Source organism: Trichechus manatus, unplaced genomic scaffold (genome assembly GCF_000243295.1).
Source record: "Trichechus manatus latirostris isolate Lorelei unplaced genomic scaffold, TriManLat1.0 scaffold00112, whole genome shotgun sequence".
NCBI classification, from domain to species: Eukaryota; Metazoa; Chordata; class Mammalia; order Sirenia; family Trichechidae; genus Trichechus; species Trichechus manatus.
Genome location: NW_004444048.1, coordinates 4156035 through 4179350, shown reverse-complemented (window position 1 = coordinate 4179350; position 23316 = coordinate 4156035). Strand labels below are relative to the sequence as shown.

General features: G+C 38.7%; 1 protein-coding gene across 4 annotated transcripts in view; it reads right to left on the bottom strand.

The window, feature by feature from the left end:
• The window catches only part of SSPN (sarcospan), a 156249-nt gene that overhangs the window by 20591 nt on the left and 112342 nt on the right, over positions 1-23316 (bottom strand). Inside the window, exon 1 of one of the 4 annotated variants that reach the window (XM_004383594.2) lies at positions 19594-19977. The exons of the other annotated variants lie outside the window; for them this stretch is intronic. Coding sequence (XP_004383651.1) covers positions 19594-19872 — 279 coding nt within the window. The 5' untranslated portion in view covers positions 19873-19977. Of the gene's footprint in view, positions 1-19593; positions 19978-23316 lie in introns of those variants that run through there. 4 annotated transcript variants of the gene reach the window in all.

Below are 23316 nucleotides of genomic sequence, written 5' to 3'. Positions count from 1 at the left end.
TATGAAAGAGAATTCGTCGACATCAACCATTCAGGAGGCAGCATATAATCAGAAAGCAATGGTACTGAAAGAAGAAGTCCAAGCTGCACTGAAGGCATTGGCAAAAAACAAGCCTCCAGGAATTGATGGAATACCTATTAAGGTGTTTCAACAAATGGATGCAGTGTTGGAGGTGGTCATTAGCCTATGCCAAGAAATTGGGAAGACCTAGCCAACCGACTGGAAGAGATCCTTATTTATGCCCATTCCAAAGGTGATCCAACCGAATGCAGAAATTACAGAACAGTATAATTAATATCACACACAAGTAAAATTTTGCTGAAGATCATTCAAGAGCAGCTACAACAGTACATCGACAGGGAACTGCCAAAAATTCAGGCCGGATTCAGAAAAGGACGCGGAACCAGGGATATCATTGCTGATGTCAGAAGGATCCTGGCTGAAAGCAGACAATACCAGAAAGATGTTGTTTACCTGTGTTTTATTGACTATGCAAACGCCTTCAACTGTGTGGACCATAACAAATTATTGATAACATTGCAAAGAATAGGAATTCTAGAACACTTAATTCTGCTCATGAGGAACCTATACATAGACCAAGAGGCAATTGTTTGAATAGAATGAGAGGATCCTGCATGTTTTAAAATCAGGAAGGGTAGGCGCAAAGTTGTATCCTTTCACCATACTTATTCAATCTGCATGCTGAGCAAATAATCCAAGAAGCTGGACTATATGAAGAATGCAGCATCATTATTAGAGAAAGACTCATTAATAATCTGTGATATGCAGATAACACAACCTTGCTTGCTGAAAGCGAAGAGGACTTGAAGCACTTCCTGATAAAAATCAAAGACCACAGCCTTCACTATGGATTACACCTCAACATAAAGGACACAAAATCCTCACAACAGGACCAATAAGCTGTATCATGATAAATGGAGAAAAGATTGAAGTTGTCAAGGATTTTATTTTACTTGGATTCACAATCAATGCCTATGGAAGCAGCAGTCAAGAAATCAAACAACATATTGTATTAGGCAAATCCGTTGCAAAAGACTTCTTTAAAGTGTTAAAAAGCAAAGATGTCACCTTGAAGACTAAGGTACGCCTGACCCGAGCATGGTGTTTTCAATCACCTCATATGCATGTGAAAGCTGGATAATGAGTAAGGAAGACCAAAGAAGAACTGGTGCCTCTGAATTATGGTGTTGTCGAAGAATATTGACTATATCATGGGCTGCCAAAAGAAACACATCTGTCTTGGAAGAAGTACAGCCAGAATGCTTCTTAGAGGCAAGGATGAAGAGACTATGTCTCACATACTTTGGACTGTTACTAGGAAGGATCAGTCCCTGGAGAAGGGCATCATGCTTGGTTAAGTAGAAGGTCAGTGAAAAAGAGGAAGACCCTCAATGAGATGGATTGACACAGTGGCTACAACAATGGGCTCAAGCATAACAATGATTGTGAGGATGGTGCAGGACCGGGCGGCATTTCGATCTGTTGTACATAGGGTCGCTATGAGTTGGAACTGACTAGAGGGCACCTAACAACAACAATATAAAGTTTTACAGCAAAATCATCCACTAACTAAAGACACTGATGGAGAAAGCATATCTCAGCTCTGGATCTGACAGACGGGTTCAAAACCCACCTTCCCAGCTTTCTAGCTGTATAAACTAAGACAGGTTAATGTAACCCTCTTTTATCTTAGTTCCATCATAAAATGGATGATAAAAGTAATGCCTACTTCGTAAGTTACCGTAAGGGGTAAATTAGAAACCATATATAAAAGGCTTAGCATACTACCTGGCACATATGAACCATCAATAAATATCTGTTGATCAAATAAATGATTCCATTCATTTAGTAATTTGGGCTACTTTTGCTCTCATATCACAGATTCACTTTTCAAAAATCTTTTTAATAGTATTGACATTATTACCCAGGAAATGCCAATCTTGGTAACCACGTTGAGCTGTTCATGTTTCTTTGATTATTCTATTACAGTTTTATAAAGACAAGCATTCAGTTTCAGAAAAACCGCTTGTCATGGATTGAACTGTGCCCTAAAAATATCTGTCAACTTGGCTGGGTCATGATTCCCAGTAATGTAAAATTGTGTACCATTTTGTAATCTGATATGATTTCCTTATGTGTTGTAAACTGTATCACTATGATGTAATAAAATGGATTAGCAGCAGTTATACTGATGCGGTCTACAAGATTAGATAGTGTTTTAAGCCAATCTCTTTTGAGATATAAAAGAGAGAAGCGAACAGAGAGACATGGGAACCTCATGCCACCAAGAAAGCAGGGCCGGGAGCAGAGCGCGTCCTTTGGACCTGAGCTTCCTGCATTGAGATGCTCCCAGGCCAAGGGAAGACTGATGTATCACAAGGACCTTCCTCCAGAGCCAACAGAGAGAGAAAGACTTCTCCTGGAGCTGATGCCCTAAATTTGCACTTGTAGCCTACACGACTGTGAGAAAACAAATTTCTCTTTGTTAAAGCCATCCACTTATGGTATTTCTGTTACAGCATCACTAGATGACTAAGACACTGCTGTTCAGTTAAAAATATCTTCTGGCCATAACAGATTCAAAATTACTATTACTTATAAAAACATAATTGTTTCAGCCAAACAGTGCACAGATATTAATGGGAGATTCCAGAAGTGATAGCTGTGCAAATATAACAATTCAAGATCAATCAAAAGGTGTAAAGCAGATGAGGAGAAAAACTGTAACAATCTGTCTCTGAACATTACATACATTAATGTACAGGCATTTAAACCCAGAGCACTAGTAATTTTAAAAAGTGGGGTTTTGTTTTTGTTTTATTAAACTACTCTCAAATTAGTAGCTTGTTCTCCACTCAAACAAGACTACAGCTAGCAACAACTTTTTATAGCTAGCAACTTTTGCTAAGGAGTGTTTTATTTAGCTTATATCATTAAAGATATTCCATGACTTTTCATTTGCCTTAGGTATCTACAACCCCCGAGTTTCACTGATTTTACTGTTTTTTGTTTTTTTTCAGAGTACAAGTTGCCAGATGGAGCACTCTAGTGCAGAAATCCTCTCTTTATCAAACGATTAAGGGGGAAATGTCCAATATTTACTTTGCAAAGATGACATAAGAGATTATTTTAAAAAGAAGCCGGTAGAGATTCAGGTCAAAATTTCTCAGCAAAATGGCAATTCTAGGAAACCAGTTGTATCACAGAAAATTATTTCCTTTCAGTGTCTAACGATAAAAGATGTTTGTTCAGCCACACTTAGGTTTAGCCCACCTATGACATCCCTGGAGGGTAGAGATTGTTTTATCCCTCTTTATTATTGTAATCACCTGAAGAGGTGATATCTGACAGGTGTATGTCTGAATTATAGACTGTAAATGTATGTGTATTTCATATACATGAGTATATAAAGACATTCAAATTGAATCGAAACAAGTATTTTATGTGCTGTTAAATTAGAATACAAAAGCAGGCTTATAATTACTTAGAACTTTGTTAAATCTAGATACTTTTTTAAAATAAATTGTATGAATACAGTTTCTAGAGATTTATAAAATGATTCTTAGGGAAAATATTTCTCATGTAATTGCAAGCAATGAAAGTGGATTCACCTGCTTTGTTGTGATAAAAGTCTTTATCCGTGGACTATCTGACTGGTTGGTAAAGAAGTATGGAGTATTCAGCAGCACTTACATACAAGTCTGAAGTCCTTTGTTTGGTTAAATAGATCGGTATAACTCAAAGTGGTAGGTTTTATCATGATTTGAAACCATCCGAAAACCACCATTATATATATATATAATCAATGCTGCATTGTAATTTGCACTGCTATGTTGTTTAGCCGATGTACCTCATACATGGACACCACCTGTCTGTCAAGGGAGGCTTGTATGTTACTATGATGCTGAACAGGTTTCAGTGGAGCTTCCATACTCAGACTAGGAAGTAAGGCATGGTGATCTGCTTCTGAAAATCAGCCAGTAAAAACCCTATGGATCACAATGGTCTAGTCCACAGCTAGTCATGAGATTGGCACAGGACCAGGCGACATTTCGTTGCGTGTGCATGGGGTTGCCATGAGCCAGGTCTACTTGATGCAGCTAACAAGAACAATATAAGCACAGAAGTAGTGGGAAAGAAAATGTGCTAGTTAAGTGACTGCCCTGTTTCTCAGCACACATTGTGCTTTGCTGATGTTCACTTGCATCTCATATGTTGTTTTATAAGCCTTTAGAAAACCGCCCTGATGGAACTGATAAAAACAAGTTGGAACTTGTGACCAGCAGCTGGCTGAAGGGAGTCTGAATCCCCCAAATCCTATGGATATAGTGTGCTTTCCTTGATGTTCCTGCCAAAGTATGTACGGCTGGAAAGCTAGGGGGATCTGTAAGATATGTGCCAGCATAAATTTGTAACAATTCGTAAGTTCCAAAAACCTTGCTTGGAAATGACTGCCAATAGCTAATCATTTTAAGCCAGGGAACCCACAGCTGAGTATTTCATCCACTCACTTGCAGGTGACTGAGAAGACAAATCCAAGTGCTATCCCTGTGTGTGACTGATCATGGAGACCTTCAAGGACAGTCCTTTCCATTTGGGTCTCATTTTATTATTATGACAAAATTTGTGTATCTCTGTTAAGATTCATTTTTTATAGGAACTACTGGGAGATTTTGCAATTCCATCCTCAAAAGACTAAATAAGAACAAACGATAGAAGGGTGAAGCAATAAATTTGGTTGAGGGTGAAAACTTGGCTAAATAGTCATAAGACACACATATTGTAATTCCGGCCTAAAATGTCTTTTTCCTTCCTGATCCATCTGGTGAAGTACTCCTCCTTCAACTATCTTGAATCTAGTAATATTCATTCTTCAAACTCTGCTCAAGTATTTGTCCTACTCAGAAAAGTTCCCCTTTTATGTACTACTTACTTTGCATACATTAGCTCATTTAATCCCCAAAACAATGCAATAAATAAAAAACACCACTCTATTTTATAAAAAAGTGTGGTTCGGGGAAATTAAGAAACCTGTAAATTGATTAAGAAAAAATTAAAGTATCAACAGGTTTTATTCCTGAATAATATTGAGGACTAAATTATATGATAATCTTCTCCCTACAAACAATTTAAAATGCTGGATAAAATAAAGCAAACATTCTTAATTAATATAACAGCTAGCAAGAAAATAAGGCAAATCCACAGCAGCAAAAATGAGAGAGGAGGATGAGTCAGGGTGAGTGCTGGCTAGAGTCAGCAACAAAACGGATGGTGTTTTAGTGGCCATGTAGACCAAGAGTGCATGCCCTGTGCTCCTACAGGTAGAGAGATGGAACTGAGACGTTGGCATAAAGCTAGGCCCCTTAAATGGCGACACCTTTACTGAACTAGAAAATAACTGACCACTAGCACTGTAGGTCATCAAGAAAATGTTTCTGTCTTAGCTGATGGGGGTGGAGAGGTGGCGGTTAAGGTTTTTCTACTATTTGCAAGGTCCTAGAACCTATTAAGCTGAAAAAAATAACATGTAATTGATCCAGATAAATCAACCTGGTTTTTTCAGTGAGAGAGGTATAACAATGGAAAGGAGAGAACAAAGGCAAACCTTTGAGTAAAGGGGATTTAAGAAACATACAAACCAATTGCCACATGTAGATTTTATAGAGATCCTGACTGCGAATAAATATACATGAGTTGATCATGGATATTTGAACACTGACTTGATGCTACTGAGAAATTGTTAATTTGTTAGGTGATAATGGTATTTTTGTTATTTTTTTAAAGAGTCTTTATATTTTAGACTTACGTAGTGAAGTATTTATGGATGAAATGAGATAATGTCTAGGATTTACTTCAAAATAATCCAGTGTACGATATGTGGGTGTGGAGGGAGTATGGGAGTATACAGATGGAGTAAGATTTATCTTGAGTTGATAATTATTGAAGCTGATTGATAGGAATGTGGGGTTCATTATACTATTTTATCTACTTTTTTGTATGCTTGAAATTTTCCATAATAAACTTTTTTTTTGTTGTTGTTTTAAAGTGGCTCTGGGCTCAGACACCATTGGGACCCCTGGCCAAACAAAATTTGTCTGTTTATACCCTCAAATAGGCCACACCAAAAGAAAGCCTCTTGGAAGATGAATTCACAAACAAAATTAGCAAACACGTGACGAATCAATTCATTAGTGAAAGTTAGTTTCTACATGTGTACATACACACAGACACACACACACACACAAAATCTAAGAATTAAAGTCACAAGGATTTCAACTAATAGAGCTAATGGCTAGAGCCTATTAAAAAAGTACTTTTAAATAATTAAAGACAGGAGAGAAGGAATCGAAAATATGAATAAAGAACATGACACTTTCAAAAACACCCACCCTATATGGAAAATCATCACTAACAACAAAATAGAAGTTCTAGAAATAAAAAATAAAATTGTTGGAATTAAAAACTCAATGGACAGGTAATAGGCAGATTAAATCCAGGTGAAGAACAGAACAGTGAAGTAGCAGATAGATCTGAGGAAATAACCCAAAATACAGCACCGGGAGATAAAAAGAGTGAAACATACCAGAGAAGTTATGAAACAGGAAAGATAGGATAAGAAGGTCCAAACATACATCTGATAAAAGTACCAGAAGAAGGGACTAAAGAGAAGGGAGAGGCAATATTTGAAAATAATAATAATAATAATAATAATGGTTGAAAATTTTCAGAATTGATGAAAAATACAAAAATCTTAAATTCAGTAAACATAACAAGTCCCTAGTAGAATAAATAACAAAATCTACATTTGGACACATTATAGCTGAACTATAAACACCAAAAAGCAAAGAAAAATCTGAAAATTGGAGAGAAGGGGCATGTTACCTATAGAGTGACAACAATTAGACATCTAGCAGACTTCTTCACAGCAGAAGACAGTGGGATGATAGGTTTACAAAACGAAGGGTAAACAATTGTCAATCTAGAACTGAAGGAAAATTTCATAATCATTAACTTGTATGTACTTACTAATTAGACTAAAAATATAAAACAAAAGTGGGAAGAATTATAAGAAGAAATTAACAAATCCAAATAATATTGGGAAATTTGAACACACATCTCTCAGTAATCTGTAGATCAAGTAGAAAAGTATTAGATTAAGGATGTAGAAGATAAAACAATATGTCTAACACACTTGATTTAGAATTGAATACAGAATCCTAAATTCCAAATGAGGGAATCTGCATTTTTTCCAGTTATAAAAATTAGCCTCATACTATGCCACAAAGTAAATCTCATCAAATACCAAAGAATTGATATTATGAAAAACACAAACTGATCACAAAGCAATTAAGTTGAAATAAATAATCAAAAGATAAAGACATTAAGGAAGACCCAATAAGGAGATACCCTTTGCCCATTCACGTATCAAAAAACCAAATCAAACCCACTGCCATTGAGTGGATTCCAACTCATAGCGACCCACAGGGTTTCCAAGGCTGTAAATCTCTGCAGAAGCAGACTGCCACATCTTTCTCCCATGGAGCCACTGGTGGTTTCAAGCCACCGACCTTTCAGTTAGCAGTCAATCACTTTAACCACTGTGCCACCAGGGCTCCTTTGCTCATGTATAGGAAGTACAAATCCTATGAGTATACCAAAAGGATTTTTCTTGGAACTTGAAAACTCAATTCTAAAATTTATATGGTAGAGAAAATGGCTAAGGATTGTCAAGACAATTTTGAGTAAGAATAAGATTGGTGGGGGCAGGAGTCATCTTTATAATAAGATGCATTATAATGCTATTTTAGTTTAGACATTTGTAGAATTGGCACAGTAATAGATTAATAAAACAATGAAACTGAAGGGAATCACAGACATGAACCTCAAATCTAATACGGAAACTTGATATATGATAAATGGACACAGCACACAGTGTGGAAGGATTGGTTATTCACTAAATGGCACTAAAACAATTAATACATACGAGATAAAATATAACCCTTACCTCACATCATATGCAAAAAGTTATGCCTTTTGGATTAAAGATATAAACACAAAAAGTAAACCTTTAACATTTTTAGGAAACGAGATAGGAAAATATCTTTTATGACCTTAGAGTAGGGAGAAATTTCTTTAAAAATATATCAAAGCACATCTCATAAAAAGGATTGATAAATGTTATACATTAAAATTAAATCTTGTGCACAACAAAGACACTATAACCAAAAATAAAAGACATAGCACCAACTAGAAGACATCTGCAGTACCTAAAACCACAAAGGGTAAGTAACAACGGTAAGAAATCCAGTAAATCAATCAGTAAGAGCAGACACTCCGTAGAAAATAACTGTTGAATAGATGAATGACAGAGAAATAAATAAAATGACCAACAAACGTATTAAAAACTCATTGCCATCGAGTCATTCCAACTCATAGCAACCCTACAGGACAGAGCAGAACTGCCCCCATAGGTTTCATTTCCAGGGAGTGCCTGGTGGATTCAAACTTTGGTTAGCAGCCATAGCTCTTAACCACTACGCCACCAGGGTTTCCAACAAATATATTAAATATGTTCAATTCTAGCAGTAATTAAAATGTAAAGCAAGATACCATTACACATAAATGAACTCAAATTATCTGACAATAACAAATGCTGGGCAGTATGTAGATCAATGAAAACTATAGTTGTTAGGAGTATAAATTAGTACAACTTTGGATTTGTTGTACTGGTATGGCAACATGTGGTAGGTCTAAGATGCCTGTATCGTATATCCCAGAAATTCAACTCCTAGATATATACCCTAAAGACACTTTGAAACGTGTGCACAGAGAGGCATGGACAAAAGTGTCCATTGCAGCATTGTTGGTAATTGCTGAAAAAAAAATTTTTTTTTTTAAAACAGTCAACTCCAGTGGTATATTTATAGGGTGGATTTTTTCATCAGGCATAATTATGTAGGTTCTCATATTATGTCCCACTTTTGAAATGATTACAGAGATATATTAACACTCCTGGGTTCATAGCTGTGTAATAGTACAATAAATAGAAATATCTGAAATAGTACAGTCTATAGAAATTGTGAAATAAATGAATATAAATTCAATTATGTAACATTATACCAGAAGTGTAAATGAGAGAACCATCCTGTTCAACCTTTTAAAAAATATTATCAAGTGGCTTTTCTTATTGAGAACACTTAAAAAAAAATAAACAGGACACATTGGAACATCAGGTAATATATAGTAGTTATTACTTTTCATTTGAAAAGTATTTTGTCCTTTTCAAAGTGAGGTCAGTGTCCCCAGGCAGCCTGCAACCTCTCCCGCATTTCTCCCCTTTCCTTCCATGGCAACATGGGTTAGCTAGACACTGAGCTTTTTGTGATGTGTGTGTGAGGACGGGGGAGAAGGGGAGCGAGGCTTCAGGGAGGTCTCGAGGTGGAAAAATTTGTGACGCACTAGATTCGGTGACTGACTGGGAATTGTTTACCTAGGGTTCTATAACACAATAGTTATGGTCACCTTATGTTCATTTTTAAAATTGTATTTAGTCTCAGACCCTTAACTCTAACCTGCACCCCTTAAAAGGCACCCCAAGCTACTTGTTCATGAAAAGACTGAGAGGAAGCCAACCTGTGTGAATTTGGTCTTTCTGTTTCAGAATCCGACGAGCTGAGAGAGCATGAGAGAAATGCAAAAACTTATCTGAACATGTAGCTTGTGAACTAAAATGGTCAAATTCTGTATTTCATATGCATGCAAGTCATCAAGGAATTATTTTTTTATTTATTATAATTTGCTCACCTTATGAAGTCCCAGTTTGCTGTCTTCACTACCTTGGGTGCTACACTTTTCCACTGGGGAGAGCGCACCTACCAAGGAGGTGCTCCCTAAGAGGGGTGCACCCTCCGCCCCCAACAGAAATGATGAAGACTGAACCACCGTTTCCCTTACCTTGGAAAAGGTCTCCTTAGCTTTCCTGGCACAGCTGAATGTGAGATAAGGCTCAGCCTGAGCCTAATGGCCTGATACGTGTGCCACACCTGATACTTTTGAAGAAAGCATGTAATGTTGTTGTTGTTGTTTTTTTTTTTTCCTAGTAGTAAAGCTACAATTCTCTCCCTAGTCAGGGTCTAGTTAACACATTAGCAATTTCCCCTCTTCTTTTCTTGTCACCTGTCATTATCTTCTACACAAGAGAAAAGCCTTGGTAATAATGTATCTTAAAGGGTTTTTTAATGGCTCGTTATATGAATGCTGAATCAAACACTTTGAAAACAATTGTGTGGGATGCAACCAGAACAGCATCCTCAAGGTCTCAGGCTGCCTCTCCCAGCTCTCCAGCACTCCCGGTCAGGGAGAAAGCAACTGCTCATTTCTGCAATGACAGATGCAGGCCCAACAGAACCTCTCCAGCAGACTCTGAGAATGCTCATTTGTGAACAAACCTTTGCTCCATGATGTCCAGTCACTTACTGGTTTTTTGCCAGCCCTCATAACACATGGCACTGAATCACTCACATTTATGACTGTGCTAGGAAGGGGGTATGGCTCCAGCGACATGAGATTAGACAGCATCCACTTTAAAGATGCTCAAAAATCAAACCAGACATATTATAGGATCCCTCTAGAACTTCAACGACAGCCATGCCTTTTGTTTGCTACTCGTTTTGGGACTGGGATTGGACCAACTGTTCTCAAAGGCGGTATGCTGGAGAGTTTTTAGTCACTCTCCTTTTGTCTTTCCCTCTGGGATGTTTTGAGTATTTGCAGTACTTGATGAGGGAAAAAGCAGAGCCTGGTTCTGAATTTTTTAGCTGGACGAACAGAATCCTATGAGAAGCCTTTGAAGATGTGCCCAAGTGGCGGATCTACCAAGAAGGAGCAGGCCCATACTCGAGACTGTTACATAACGAGGTTCAGGGTTTTATCCTGACACATTCCAAAGAAAAAGAGTGGTGATCTAATTTCCAGAATCATCATTAAAAATAAAAACGATGGCTGCATATTACAAACAAGACCTGAGAGGTGGCTTCCCTTAAGTTCTAGAAACAATAAGCATGAGATCATAGCCCCTTTGAAGCAGCGGGCTCCTCCAACTGCTGAAAATCAGAGCATTCCTCAATGGCACAGCTCAGCCAACCCTCGTTCCCGCATATCAGAAGCCAAGGTGTTATTTAGCCAGATCCTGTCTATGAGTTACTCCCTGGAGCAGTGGAGGAAGGCAGGAATTCACTAAACAGCATTTCCTAAGCCTTAAAGAGCTAAAGCAGCAAATGAAATGCCTAAGCTACCCTTAGAATTGTATTCAGTAGCTGAGTCAACTTGATTTTATTTTTACAGAAATTTGATAAAAGAAGCAATCTGTAAACGCAGTGAAAACAGCCTCCTCCGTATGTTTCTCTACTGGCGTGAGCACAGAGTCATTGCACCCCAGTGTGCCATCACGTTTTGGTTTACTGGCTCAGACTCTTCCTCAAAAACAGTCAGACCTCTAGCTGTTCCATAAGAGCCTTAGGGCCTTCATTAATAAGCTGAGAAATGAGCTTACGAATCATTGAGGTAGTTCTACAAATTTATATTCCTCTTCAAAAGAAAAGTATATTTTAGTTATTGCCATATGTGTGGGTGGACACATATGAATTTTAAAATTAGCCAGGGTGATCGAGGGAGCTGCCTTGCCTAGGCATCTGACAGTTAATCCTGCCAAGTTTTATCTCAATACTCTGAGATCTGAGACTGCATACAAACCATCGGAAAGAGGGTGTGCCTCTGGAATGAACTTTTATGCATTTTATGCTATAAATCCTGTTCCCAACATCCTTTTTTATTTTTTATTTTTTTTGAGAAATTCACCTTCAGCTTGTGAACTCATTGTAATAAATCTAGACTTGAACAATTCACATAGCAGGTAATTGGTGAAACAGTGGCAGAATTCTCGCCTTCTTTCCATGCTGGAGATCTGGGTTCCATTCCAGCTAACGCACCTCAATACAGCCACCACTCATCTGTCAGCAGAGGCTTGCACACTGCTATGATCATGAAGAGGTTTGAGCAGAGCTTATAGACTAAAAAGAAAGGCCTGGCAATCTACTTCAAAAAATCAGCCAATGAAAACCCTATGGATTACAATGGTCCCATTCTGCTGTATATGGGGTTTCCATAAGTAGGCGACCCACTCAACAGTAGCTAACAACTAAAAAAAAAAAAAAAAACCATTGCCATTGAGTTGATTCCGACTCATTGTGACCCTACAGAACAGAGCAGAACTGCCCCCATAGTGTTTCAAAGGCTGCAATCTTTACGGAAGCATCCTGTCACATCTTATCTTCATGGCGAGGCTGTGGGTTCCAACTGCCGACCCTGTGGTTAGGTGCCAAGTACTTAACCACTGTGCCACCAGGGCTCTTCAACAACAACTAAAACCCATTGCTGTCCAGTGGATTCCAACTCATAGCAATCCTATAGGACAGAGTAGAACTGCTCCATAGGGTTTCCAAAGAGCAGCTGGTGGATTGCAACCAATGACCTTTTGGTTGGCAGCCATAGCACACCACAGTGCTTAACCACTTCGCCACCAGGGTTCCCAACAACAACTAGAGGGTTAAAATCTGACATCATGAGGTCCTATCTATCTCTGGATTCTGATGGACCCTTTTGACCAACGCTTCCCTAGTTTGCCAGGATCTAGGCCCTAAAAATGAACTGCATTTTGAGGTGAAATGACACCTAATTAAAGTTGAATTAAAAACTAGATTCCATTCCTGTCCTACAGCAAGGCAGAAACATGCATGCTGAATTCCTCAAAATACCCTTATGTATATCTTTTTATGTTGATGCTAACACTGCAGGCAAGAAGATCTAGTTAAAGAACACCCCTACTAGAAATGTCACAGACAAGGCTAAAGGCCAGAAAAAAATCTAGAAAACATTCATTTTCTCAGACCAAACTAAGTGGGGCACTATACTTGCAACCTATGAAACTGTTAGACCAAATATTAGGGAAACCTCTGCCACTGCTTTCTTTTTAGAAGGTAAGAGTTGGTAGTATTGACATCCAGCATTCATCTACATCAATCTAATTTGTCCTAATTACATCCGAATTTATTCTAATTAGGGGACTGAAAATTAAAGTCAAATGACCTCTTCTTTTTTTTAATCCTGCAGTCATTTCATAACATGGAATAAAACATGCTAAATTAATGTGATTTGAATACTTCCAGAATCCAGGAGCACAAAATGGAGTAATAGTGTGTTCATTTTATTATTACCTCATCACTCTCTGAAATGTTACCAATAAACTTAAATTTGTCTGTATTGGAAAATACTACTATATGTCATTTCCCAAACCATAGTTTAAAAATGGATATATACAAGTTTAAACATAATGGCAAGTATGGAATATATAAACAGATTTCAATTCAACACGTACTTGGTACCTACCATGTGTCAGGGGATACATAGTGGCCCCGCAAATATGTAATATAAAGAGAATAAATTATTTTATTTTTATTTGATTATCCCAAAATCCTATACACTATCATTTCTATCAAAGAAGCCTGGGTGGCGCAAGCAATTTGTCATCAGTTGCTAACCAAAAGGTTGATGGTTCAACCCCCACCGCCCCCACCAGCGGCACCAAGGAAGAAAGGATTGACGATCTGCTTCTGTAAAGATTACAGCTAAGGAAGCCTTACGGAACAGTTCTACTCTGTAACACACAAGTTGCCACGTATTGGGAGGCCGCCTGGATGGCAACTAACAACAACAACAACAAATATTTCTACCAAAAAAAAATTAAAACCAAAATGATGACTGACGTCTCAAAATGTTTCCAGAAATTAACTTTCTGAGATCATTCGCAAAAGTTTTATCTATCCAGGACTGAAAAATATCAGGACCCACCTCTTCTCCTCCTAATTTAAAAAAAGAAGGACTGTTCAGGGAAAACTTGCTCATTGGCCTTTACTTGTCTGCCTCAGTATGAAGCTAGAAGTAGAGGTGAAAACGCTTCTCTCCTGTGGTTTCTAAGAATCTAAACACTTTGTGTAATCTTAAACTTCCTAATTCTTGATTCCATACTCTTGAAATTTTTTCAGAAAACATTCCACCAAATTCTGGATTATTCCCTTTTATTTTCATACACTTCTGCCAAATTAATTTAGTTACATTCGATTTTTATTCTGAGAACTTCAAGTACCTATGAGATTATTTTCCGCCCATTATTTACTACACATACTCAATGGGGATTGAGTTTGACCATATAATTACCCACTCCTCAGTTCTCAACAATCCTGTGACAGCTGCTATAATAAAAATTATTTCCCAATGGTATTAGAGATGCTACATTAGGTTTTGGAAGCATGTTAAACTCACAATATGAAAAATAATGGATTACTATGCAACGTATTCCTAAAAATATAATTCCATATTAAATTTCTCAAATGCCAATACACATATATAGAAAAATGACACCACATTTAGCCTCTTGACTTGTTAAAGGGTCAATTCAAAACCCCAATGCCAAACTTTTTTCCAGTCTCTCTTCATAACTGTGTTCAAATCATTTAGCCAAATCATCATATCTTATATTCTTTATGTATAAATGATGGATAATAACTATATCTGTTCCTTACTTGCTATATGACCTACACAAACTTGTCAAGTCATTTAGCCAAATCAGCATGTCTTACTTTCTTATAAATTATGGATAATTGCTGTATCTGTGCCTTACTTGCTAAATGTCATATACATCCTTGTGAATTTATGGTTTATCCTGTTATAAAACAAATAAATCACACAAAATTTCCCCTCTGTTAAGTTGGGAATTAATGATAATTTTTTTTAGAATTTTTTAGAGTAAGTTAACATGAAAACTGTTATTGAGATTCTTGACAGAGCTCTTGATCATTACAGATTTTTATGAGTTTTATGAATGATATTGAAGAAATATTCTTCCTTTCCTATTAAACTCTTGCCTTAAACTTTCTTATGTAATTAAGGCAGTATGTGTATCTATCAAGCGTTTTATTCCAGCAGGTGGGGTATGCAGCAATGGAGGGACAGTGAGGAAAACTAAAACCTTCAATAGGGCAAAGAAATTCCCACTTTCCACGGGAACATTCCCCACAAGGGCCAATGAACTAACAAATACTAAACATCCTCACTGGGGGTAAGAAGCAAGAGTTTGCTCTTAAATTGACTTTAGAGTAGAGATGCCAAATCAAATAAATCACTGCAAGTGAAACACTCTGGAAGGTGAATGGGCTTTAAAAATATTTGTGTAGGTTAAATTTTCTAATCGGAAATATTCATTACTGTCAGATATAATAAGGGCACATGTCCATCAGGATCTCTGGAGCTCTCCTCCAGGTATATGAGTCATTATTTTTAGACCAATACCTAGCGTGGAGGATACCTCAACAAATGTTACTGAATGAAGTAAAGTTCAAACATGCTATGCTTACCCTAAACTAAAAATGTATTCATTTGAGTAAGAAGTAAGTGAAAGGCTCCAAAGTTCTTGGATTCCTTTAATCCCTCTACATTGTTAATCAATAAGAATTACAGAATGATGAGCAAACTTGAATGTCTATTTGACCCAGCTACTCACACCATTGATAGAAGGAAATGCGGAACAACCTTCTAGTTCCTAGTCGTCCCTGCCCGTGGCCAAGTTCATCCTCAAAGAATCTGTTTCACTATGTATTGCCATTGTGGTGTGACTTGCAACTCTCAATCCATCTATAAAGAATTTTGAGAGAAGAATGACACTTTCACAGGTTACGTAGTCTCTATAGAGGCTCCATTCTATTTTTTCTTTTACAGGAATTTTTTGTAACTGAAGTAAAAAGACTTTAGTCATCTCTTTGATTGAGGGTGGAGGGAATCACATTTATGGACAAATCTGAAAAAACCTATTGTTTTCCAAAAATTCCACTGGATATAAATTTCTTATCACAAATCACCAAGGGCCTCCTCAGTCTATAACCAGAGGTTCACTGAATATTCATCAAGTCGCCTAGACTTTGGTCAACAAGAAGTCACCTATTTATCCATATACCCCACTTCTGATGGTTAAGTGCTAACCCGAAAGGTTGGTGGTTTAAACTCACCCAGAAGCTCCATGGGAGAAAGATCTGGCAATCTGCTCCCATTGAGATTACAGCCAAGAAAAGCGTATGGGGCACTTCTGCTCTGTCCCATGGGGTCACTATGAGTCAAAATCAATTTGATGGACCCTAACAATAACAACATTATGGGAATGGTTATCCTCAAATCTCAAGGTAATAAAATAGTCAGCACCCATTGCTGTTGAGTCGATTCTGACTCATAGCTATCATATAGGACAGAGTAGAAGTGCCCTATAGGGCTTCCTAGGCTGTAATCTTTACAGAAGCACACTGCCACATCTTTCTTCCATGGAGCAGCTGGTCGTTCAAGTTGCCAACCTTTCGGTTAGTAGCTGAGAGCTTTAACCACTGTGCAACCAGGGCCCCAATGAAATAAATGGTAACCGATGCTAAATAAACTACCATATTCTGGTAAGAGACAACCAGAATAGTGAGAAATAGAAGAGGCAACCAGAATAGTGAGAAATAGAAGAGCACAGTACATAAAGCTGTAGATGGGGTGGGGCGCATTATTCTGCTTGAATTCAGCCTACATTCCAGAAGCTGGTTTGTCTCTGCCTGAGTTCCATAAATTGACCAACACCACTCTGGTCTAGGAGGGTTTTCCAAAATAGAGCAAAGTCTTCAGTATTCCCAGGAGTCTATAACAGACCAGAATCACACCCTATCCCTGGGGAAAATGACCCTGAGGAGGCCTCTCTCCACCAAGTTCATTTTCACAAAATGCCAGAGAGACTGAGAAGGTCCTGGACTAATCTAATATCACTGAGATTGCTAAACGATAACTTCCCAGAGAAGAGGCCAGAGAAAAATGACATGGCCACATTAATATCTCCTTCGTGGTTCAAACTGCTTTGGGAAATGTAGCAAGTCAAAAGTGACTGTTCTCCAAGGCTAGAGGTGAAAGAGTATCACTTCTGCTTTCAAGAGTGCCGCTACTAATGATCGCTTCACTAATAGCTAATGAAAAAGGCTAACATTCATTGAGTGCTTACCATTAGCTGGCACTGCTCTAAGTGCTTTGTATATATTTATTTAATCCTCAGGACACCCCTAAAAGGTAGGAATTATTATTATCATTCTGATTTTATAAATAAAGAAGTAGAAGCCTAGAGAGTTTAAGTAACTTGCCCAAAGTTACTGAGCTGATAATGGCCAACCTGGGGTGTAGTGGTTCTACAGTTCCACCATACCATCCTGGCTCACTGTCTTTTCCTTTCCTGAAAGCATGGAAGCATGCCCCGTGACCAACCACAGACAGTGTGAGCAGACAAGCACAGTGTCTGTGTGGGACAGTGACATGCTGTTCCCAGCTCTGCCCAGCTGGGACTAGAGTGGTTTCTCATCCACCTTCTCAGAGACCTTCCTCACTTTTCTCAAGTCATCTCCACTAGCTGCTCTGCTCTAAATATATTTTCTGTCAAAAGAAAATTTAAGATTACAGATATCATCAGGGTTACACACTATGAGCAAACTTCAAACAGATCCTAGATTACAAACTGGAAAGAACAGGTAAGTGACTGGAGATAATTCTCTTTGTACCACACCTGAGAAGCTTCCACCACAATTTGGAGCATCACAGCCTATAAGAAGCTCAGTTCTATAGGAAATTCTGGAGTTGCACAATTTGCATGTTAACACATTAAACCTTAAAGTGAGTTTTCCCCAACACCCCACCTTTTTTTTTTCTGGGTAATGGGCATTTTGAGGTTGGAGTAAAAAAAGAGGAAAGAAAACACATTCATAAATGATACTCAAAACCATTGAATAAAGGAGTTTAATTCCTTTTTTTTCCTTTTAAATTTGCCTAGCCCTAAAGGACAGACATTTTTTTCCTCTGACTATCTTGAACAGCCACTGAGATGACTAAAATACCGAGTATATCTTAGTGAAAAGCTATTTTTAAAATCACTTGATTTAGAAAACTCTACTCATGATAATTTCATGGGAATTCTTAGTATACAAATCAAAAGTTTTAAATTACTTTGCAAGAATCTGTGAATTCAAATAATCTTAATTAGGAAATAGCTGCACTGATGCATATTTATCAGCTATCTTTAAAACCTGTCACCGATATGAAATTATTTTGGAGGTTGTTTTATGATTTATAGTACCTGTGGCCAGTAATAGCAGTGATGATGCAATATGAGATTGCCCCATAAGGTTTCCAAGAAGCGGCTGGTGGATTCAAACTGCCGACCATTTGGTTAGCAGCTGAGCTCTTAACTGCCAGGCCACCAGGGCTCCAAAATGAGACTAGAAGTGTTGATTCCAGCCTCAGGTGACTCCACCACTTCCAATCTCTGGGCCTTAAAAGAAAGTCATTTGACTTCTCAGCCGGAGTTTCCTCACGTGCAAAGAGGAATCATAATTACAACCTCAAAGTGTTGTCTCAGGGGTTAAACGAAGTAATGCATGGGAAAGAGCTTAATAAACTACAAGGCCCTGTAACCTAACCTAATATTAAAATTACAAATCAAATGTGAATTTAAGTGGCAGAGTGGCTCCCTAAGGTAAATGCAGATGTAATCTGCGATTCCAGAAGTAGGAATTGACCTGGTCGAATGCTTTGTCAACTCCTGACCCTGGGTGAGTCTGGGCCTGGGTTCTCTCATTTGAGAAATGGAAATGATTGTAACTATCCCATGAGGAGGTGGGGACTAGAAATAATATATGTAAAGACTCTAGCTGCACAGACACACTGTAGGTGCTCAATAAATGATACCCATTTTAAATTAAGGAATTCATTGAATTAAGCCAAGTATATGACGTGTTTCAACAAAACAACACTATCCACAGCTGAGCAGTGTTCTGCTTAGAACAGTACATCCATTAGCAGAGTCCCAAATACACTTCTGCCATGGCCAGCGCCCTGAGGCTGTTCTACTTTAGACTCCAGTGGATTAAGGCTGTGCTTCCCTGTATTCTTGCATTTCTGTCTTAGGTAATTATTTCATAAACAATCATAGAACCTCAAATTAAAAAATAACATTACCCAGTGTGGCAACTCCAAGTACAGGTTTTCTCCTAGACTTTGATTTTACTAGATGAATTTACTTCCCTTTTTGCTACTTACATGGGGACAGGGGTGGAGTCCGGGGTATAGGACAAGGAAAAAGCCAAAGTGAATTTGTTGTTATTGGGCTGCTCACTTTGACAAAATAAGCAGGCTTTCAGATCGCCTCGCGGGCTCCAGCGCATTAGAGTCAGACACCTTGGAGGTGTAGGGAGCAACAAGCGGGAGAGGGGCAGGAGTCCTACCGCGTCCAGCCTGCCCCCAGGAAAAGCGAGTGGGCCAGGAACCAGTCACCAAGCAGAGCGCGAGTTAGAGGAGTGGAGCTGGGAAGGGCGCATGCAGTTGGGTTAGTCTTAACTCGACCATGCGGGTTTGCATTCCTGTTTGGCAAACGCGCTTAGGCAAAACAGACTTGATGCTTACAATGATCCCAGCCCAAAATGGAGTGTCTCTGACTAGCAAGGAGGAGCTGATGCCCGCCATGAGGAAGCCCACCACGGTCACGCTGATGCCCAGGGCCAGCTGCAGCAGGGCGAGCAGCAGCGGGAACCGGCAGCCGCAGCACGTCTGGGCCTCCTCCTCCCCGCTCTCCTTGGGGGCCCCTTTGCCCTTCTTCGGCCCCATGTCGTCGGGCCCGGCGGCGTCCCCGGTCGGCAGCCCCCCCTGCCTCTGCTGGCCCCGGGGCTCCTTATCCTTGCCCATGGCGGCTGCGTGGGCTGCTGCGTGGGTGGCTGGGTGGGTGGGTGCGTGCGTGTGCGGCGCGCTAGGCCCTGGAGCGCGGCGCTAGCGGGTTGAGCCTGCCCCGGTATTCGAATTACGGAGGCTGAACAAATATGGAAAACATTTGGAGCCGACTCTCTGAGCCTCCAGAAGCCACAAGGAGCCCGCAGCAGAGGGGGGATTCGAGGGGGGTCGCCAACTGCCAACACGCCTAGGCGCAGCGCCTGCTCTGTCCGGGGGCAGCGTTTGCCAATCGCCTGCGGGAGCCGCGTAGGTCCCCTGGTCTTCTAAATCCAGTGTATTTAGAGAACGGAGTGGGGGTGTGGGGGGTGGGGGTAGGATTTTTTTGTTTGTTTTTGTTTTTCTGAAAGGTGCAATGCAACGTGATGAACGTTTAAATCATTTGAGTTTAATTAATAGACAGTTTATTCCAAAATAGGCATTGCCGGGCTCCAAGCTGTCAAGTTTTTTCTAGAAGTTGAATTGTTCTTATTTTCCAACAGAGGCATAGGTCCTCTTTTTTCAAGTTCTGCAAACCAGCTAACAAATAAAAGGCATTTTTCCCATTGAGATAACTTGCTTTTGAAATAAATGTTTATAAGGATGCTGGGCTAATTGTGAACTCTATCACAAGTATTTGTGTTTAAGAGCTCTTCTAATAGTTTATATGGAGTCCCCAGCCAGTCTTCACCAATTTGCACAACATTACCTATGAAGATTATTATCCACCTCAGAGGTGCACAATCTTACTCAGTCGACATTTAAGAGTTATTTTTAAAGCACCTACAATGTGCTAGAATGTAAGAGTGTCCAAGATACAGACCTGGTTTCTGCCCAAGGTCACAGATAAAATGAATAAAACTGTTTTTTCTTATTACCACATAACCTTGTGTGCCTTCAAGCGGATTCTGACTCACAGTAACCCTATAGAACAGAGGAGAACTGTCTCATAGGATTTCCTAGGCTATCATCTCTACGAGAACAAATTGCCAGGTCTTTTCTCCCATGGAGCTGCTGGATGGTTTCAAACTGCCAACCTTTCGGTTAGCAGCCAAGCTCTTTCACCATTGCGCCACCAGTTTCAATGAAACTATTGAGGAATGATCCCATTATTTGGGCGGATAGACAGATAAATAGACAGATCCTTTGGTATGGTCATTACAATATTCTGAAAGCTGTGAAAACCAAGGTGTTAGGATGGAGAAAGCCTACTCCTAGATTGTTCTCTGTCATAATTGAAAGAAAATCTCCTTTACCCCTCCATTTCTTCAGAATTATAAACTAATCATCATCAGCTCACCTTACAAACTGCCAAGTCCCCACAAAAGTACCTTTGAAGAAGTAAGATATGTTCTTACCCTTACCTATTTGCTGAACTTCAGTGTTTTCCTTATACTTTTCTTCTGGAACAGTGGGAAAAATATGGTCCATGGAACAAATGCAGTAGCTAAGAAAGCAGAATCCAAACCACACTTTTCAGTGTCCAACCTAGAAGCAGCGACCACCCTCACAAGAGAAACAGAGTTGCTGGGACAAGGTCACTGTCAGCTTTGGGACCATTACACCACATAGGATTTCTGTTGAGGATGGACGATAAAAGCTGGTGTTACATCAAAATACCCAACTGACTTGAACCTGACTGAGAACAAACCAAATAACACAACAGAACAATGCTTGCTTTTTGTATTTACATATAGTAAACATGTATGTATAGGGAGTCGATCAACTACCTGGAATCAACTATTTATACTTATTAAATTAATAATATACCAGTTAATGAGCATCCATTCAGTACCAAGTGCATGCCAAGTACTTTAGATACTTTACTGCTCATCCTTCCAACAACCTTATAATTACAGTTTCCACTTTTAGAGATGAAAAATTCAGCATTGGAATTATTAACTAACCTGGTCGAAGTCACTAGCCTACTTAAGCTTAACCTTAAATTAGATTTAAGTGAGGAAAGTTGAACAAGACAATAGGATATTCTGCAGGTACATCTTATGTTTCAAATATGTTTCAGAACTAGAGTGGCTTATAATTGTAAAACTATAGTTCATATATTCTGATAATAAGCACTTACTTTTAATTGCCTAGTTGAGACACGTTATAAATAAAACCAGCAGCAATGAACAATATCCCAGGTAAATTGTATTCCTTCTAATCTGATCACAACTGCCTACTTCAATTTTCAGCTTCCAGTGTAGAAGGCAGCAGTATAGGGAGCCTTACACTTGTTCAGATTTCCAACTTCCTGGGCGAATCTTCCCAGTATTTCAGGGGAATTGGCATTTGGCAATACAACTGGATGATAGCAATGAGGATAGTATTTTCACTTAACTGATACAGGGAAGCAGAAACAAAGAAGAGGGTGAGAAAAATTGATGTTGAATGCTTAGAGAAAAATCAAGGCTAAAATGGGATCAGAGAGACAGTAAGGATACAACAAAGAAAGCTCTTCCTTAACATGTCCTTTCACTGGAAAAATAATTATTTCCAGCTCTTCACATAGTTTAACAGAAATGGACAGATATTTTTAGTATTAATAAATTACAATGTCACTGTTTTACAGGTTAAGCAATAACCTCTTCAGATATTTATATTACCGGGAAAAAAGGCAAAGTAGAAACAAAGTGTATTCCGATAATCTATTGGCTACTCCCATAACTCAAAACTCACAGACACTCTCTAAATTAAAAATTGCCGGAGAGCAGTTAATATATGGTATGAGATTATTCTGGTTCTCTAGAGAAAATAACAAAATTTAGTTTCTCTATCTTTGCGATCTGTCTCAGATTTAGCATCATTTTGGAGTATTTATGCTTCAGAAGTTCAGAACAGGGAAGACAATGACTTTAAAACCAGTGTCATTAGTAAATGTCATTAGGAAATCCAACTAGAAATCATCTCTAAAGTAACTATTTCTGAACACATGATCTTAGCTTCACTAAGAACAAAAACAAGAATTCATAATGAGATTATTACAGTTCCAAAGTCTAAATATCAAGTCTCTTTAAAATGCAATTAAATGTATCAAAAATGTCAATTAGGGCAGCTAACAGATACATGAGGAAACGCTCGCAATCACTAGCCATTAGAGAAATGCAAATTAAAACTACAATGAGATAACATTTCACCCTGACATTACTGGCATGAATCAAAAAAGCAGAAAATAACAAATGTTGAGAGGCTGCGGGGAGCTTGGAACTCTTGTGCATTGCTGGTGGGAATGTAAAATGGTACAACCATTTTGGAAAATGATATGACTCTCCCTTAAAAGGCTAAAAATAGAAATACCATATGATCCAGCAGTCCCACTCCTAGGAATATGTCCTAGGGAAATAACAGCTGTCACACGAATAGACATATGCACACCCATGTTCATTGCAGCATTATTCACAATAGCAAAAAGATGGAAACAACCTA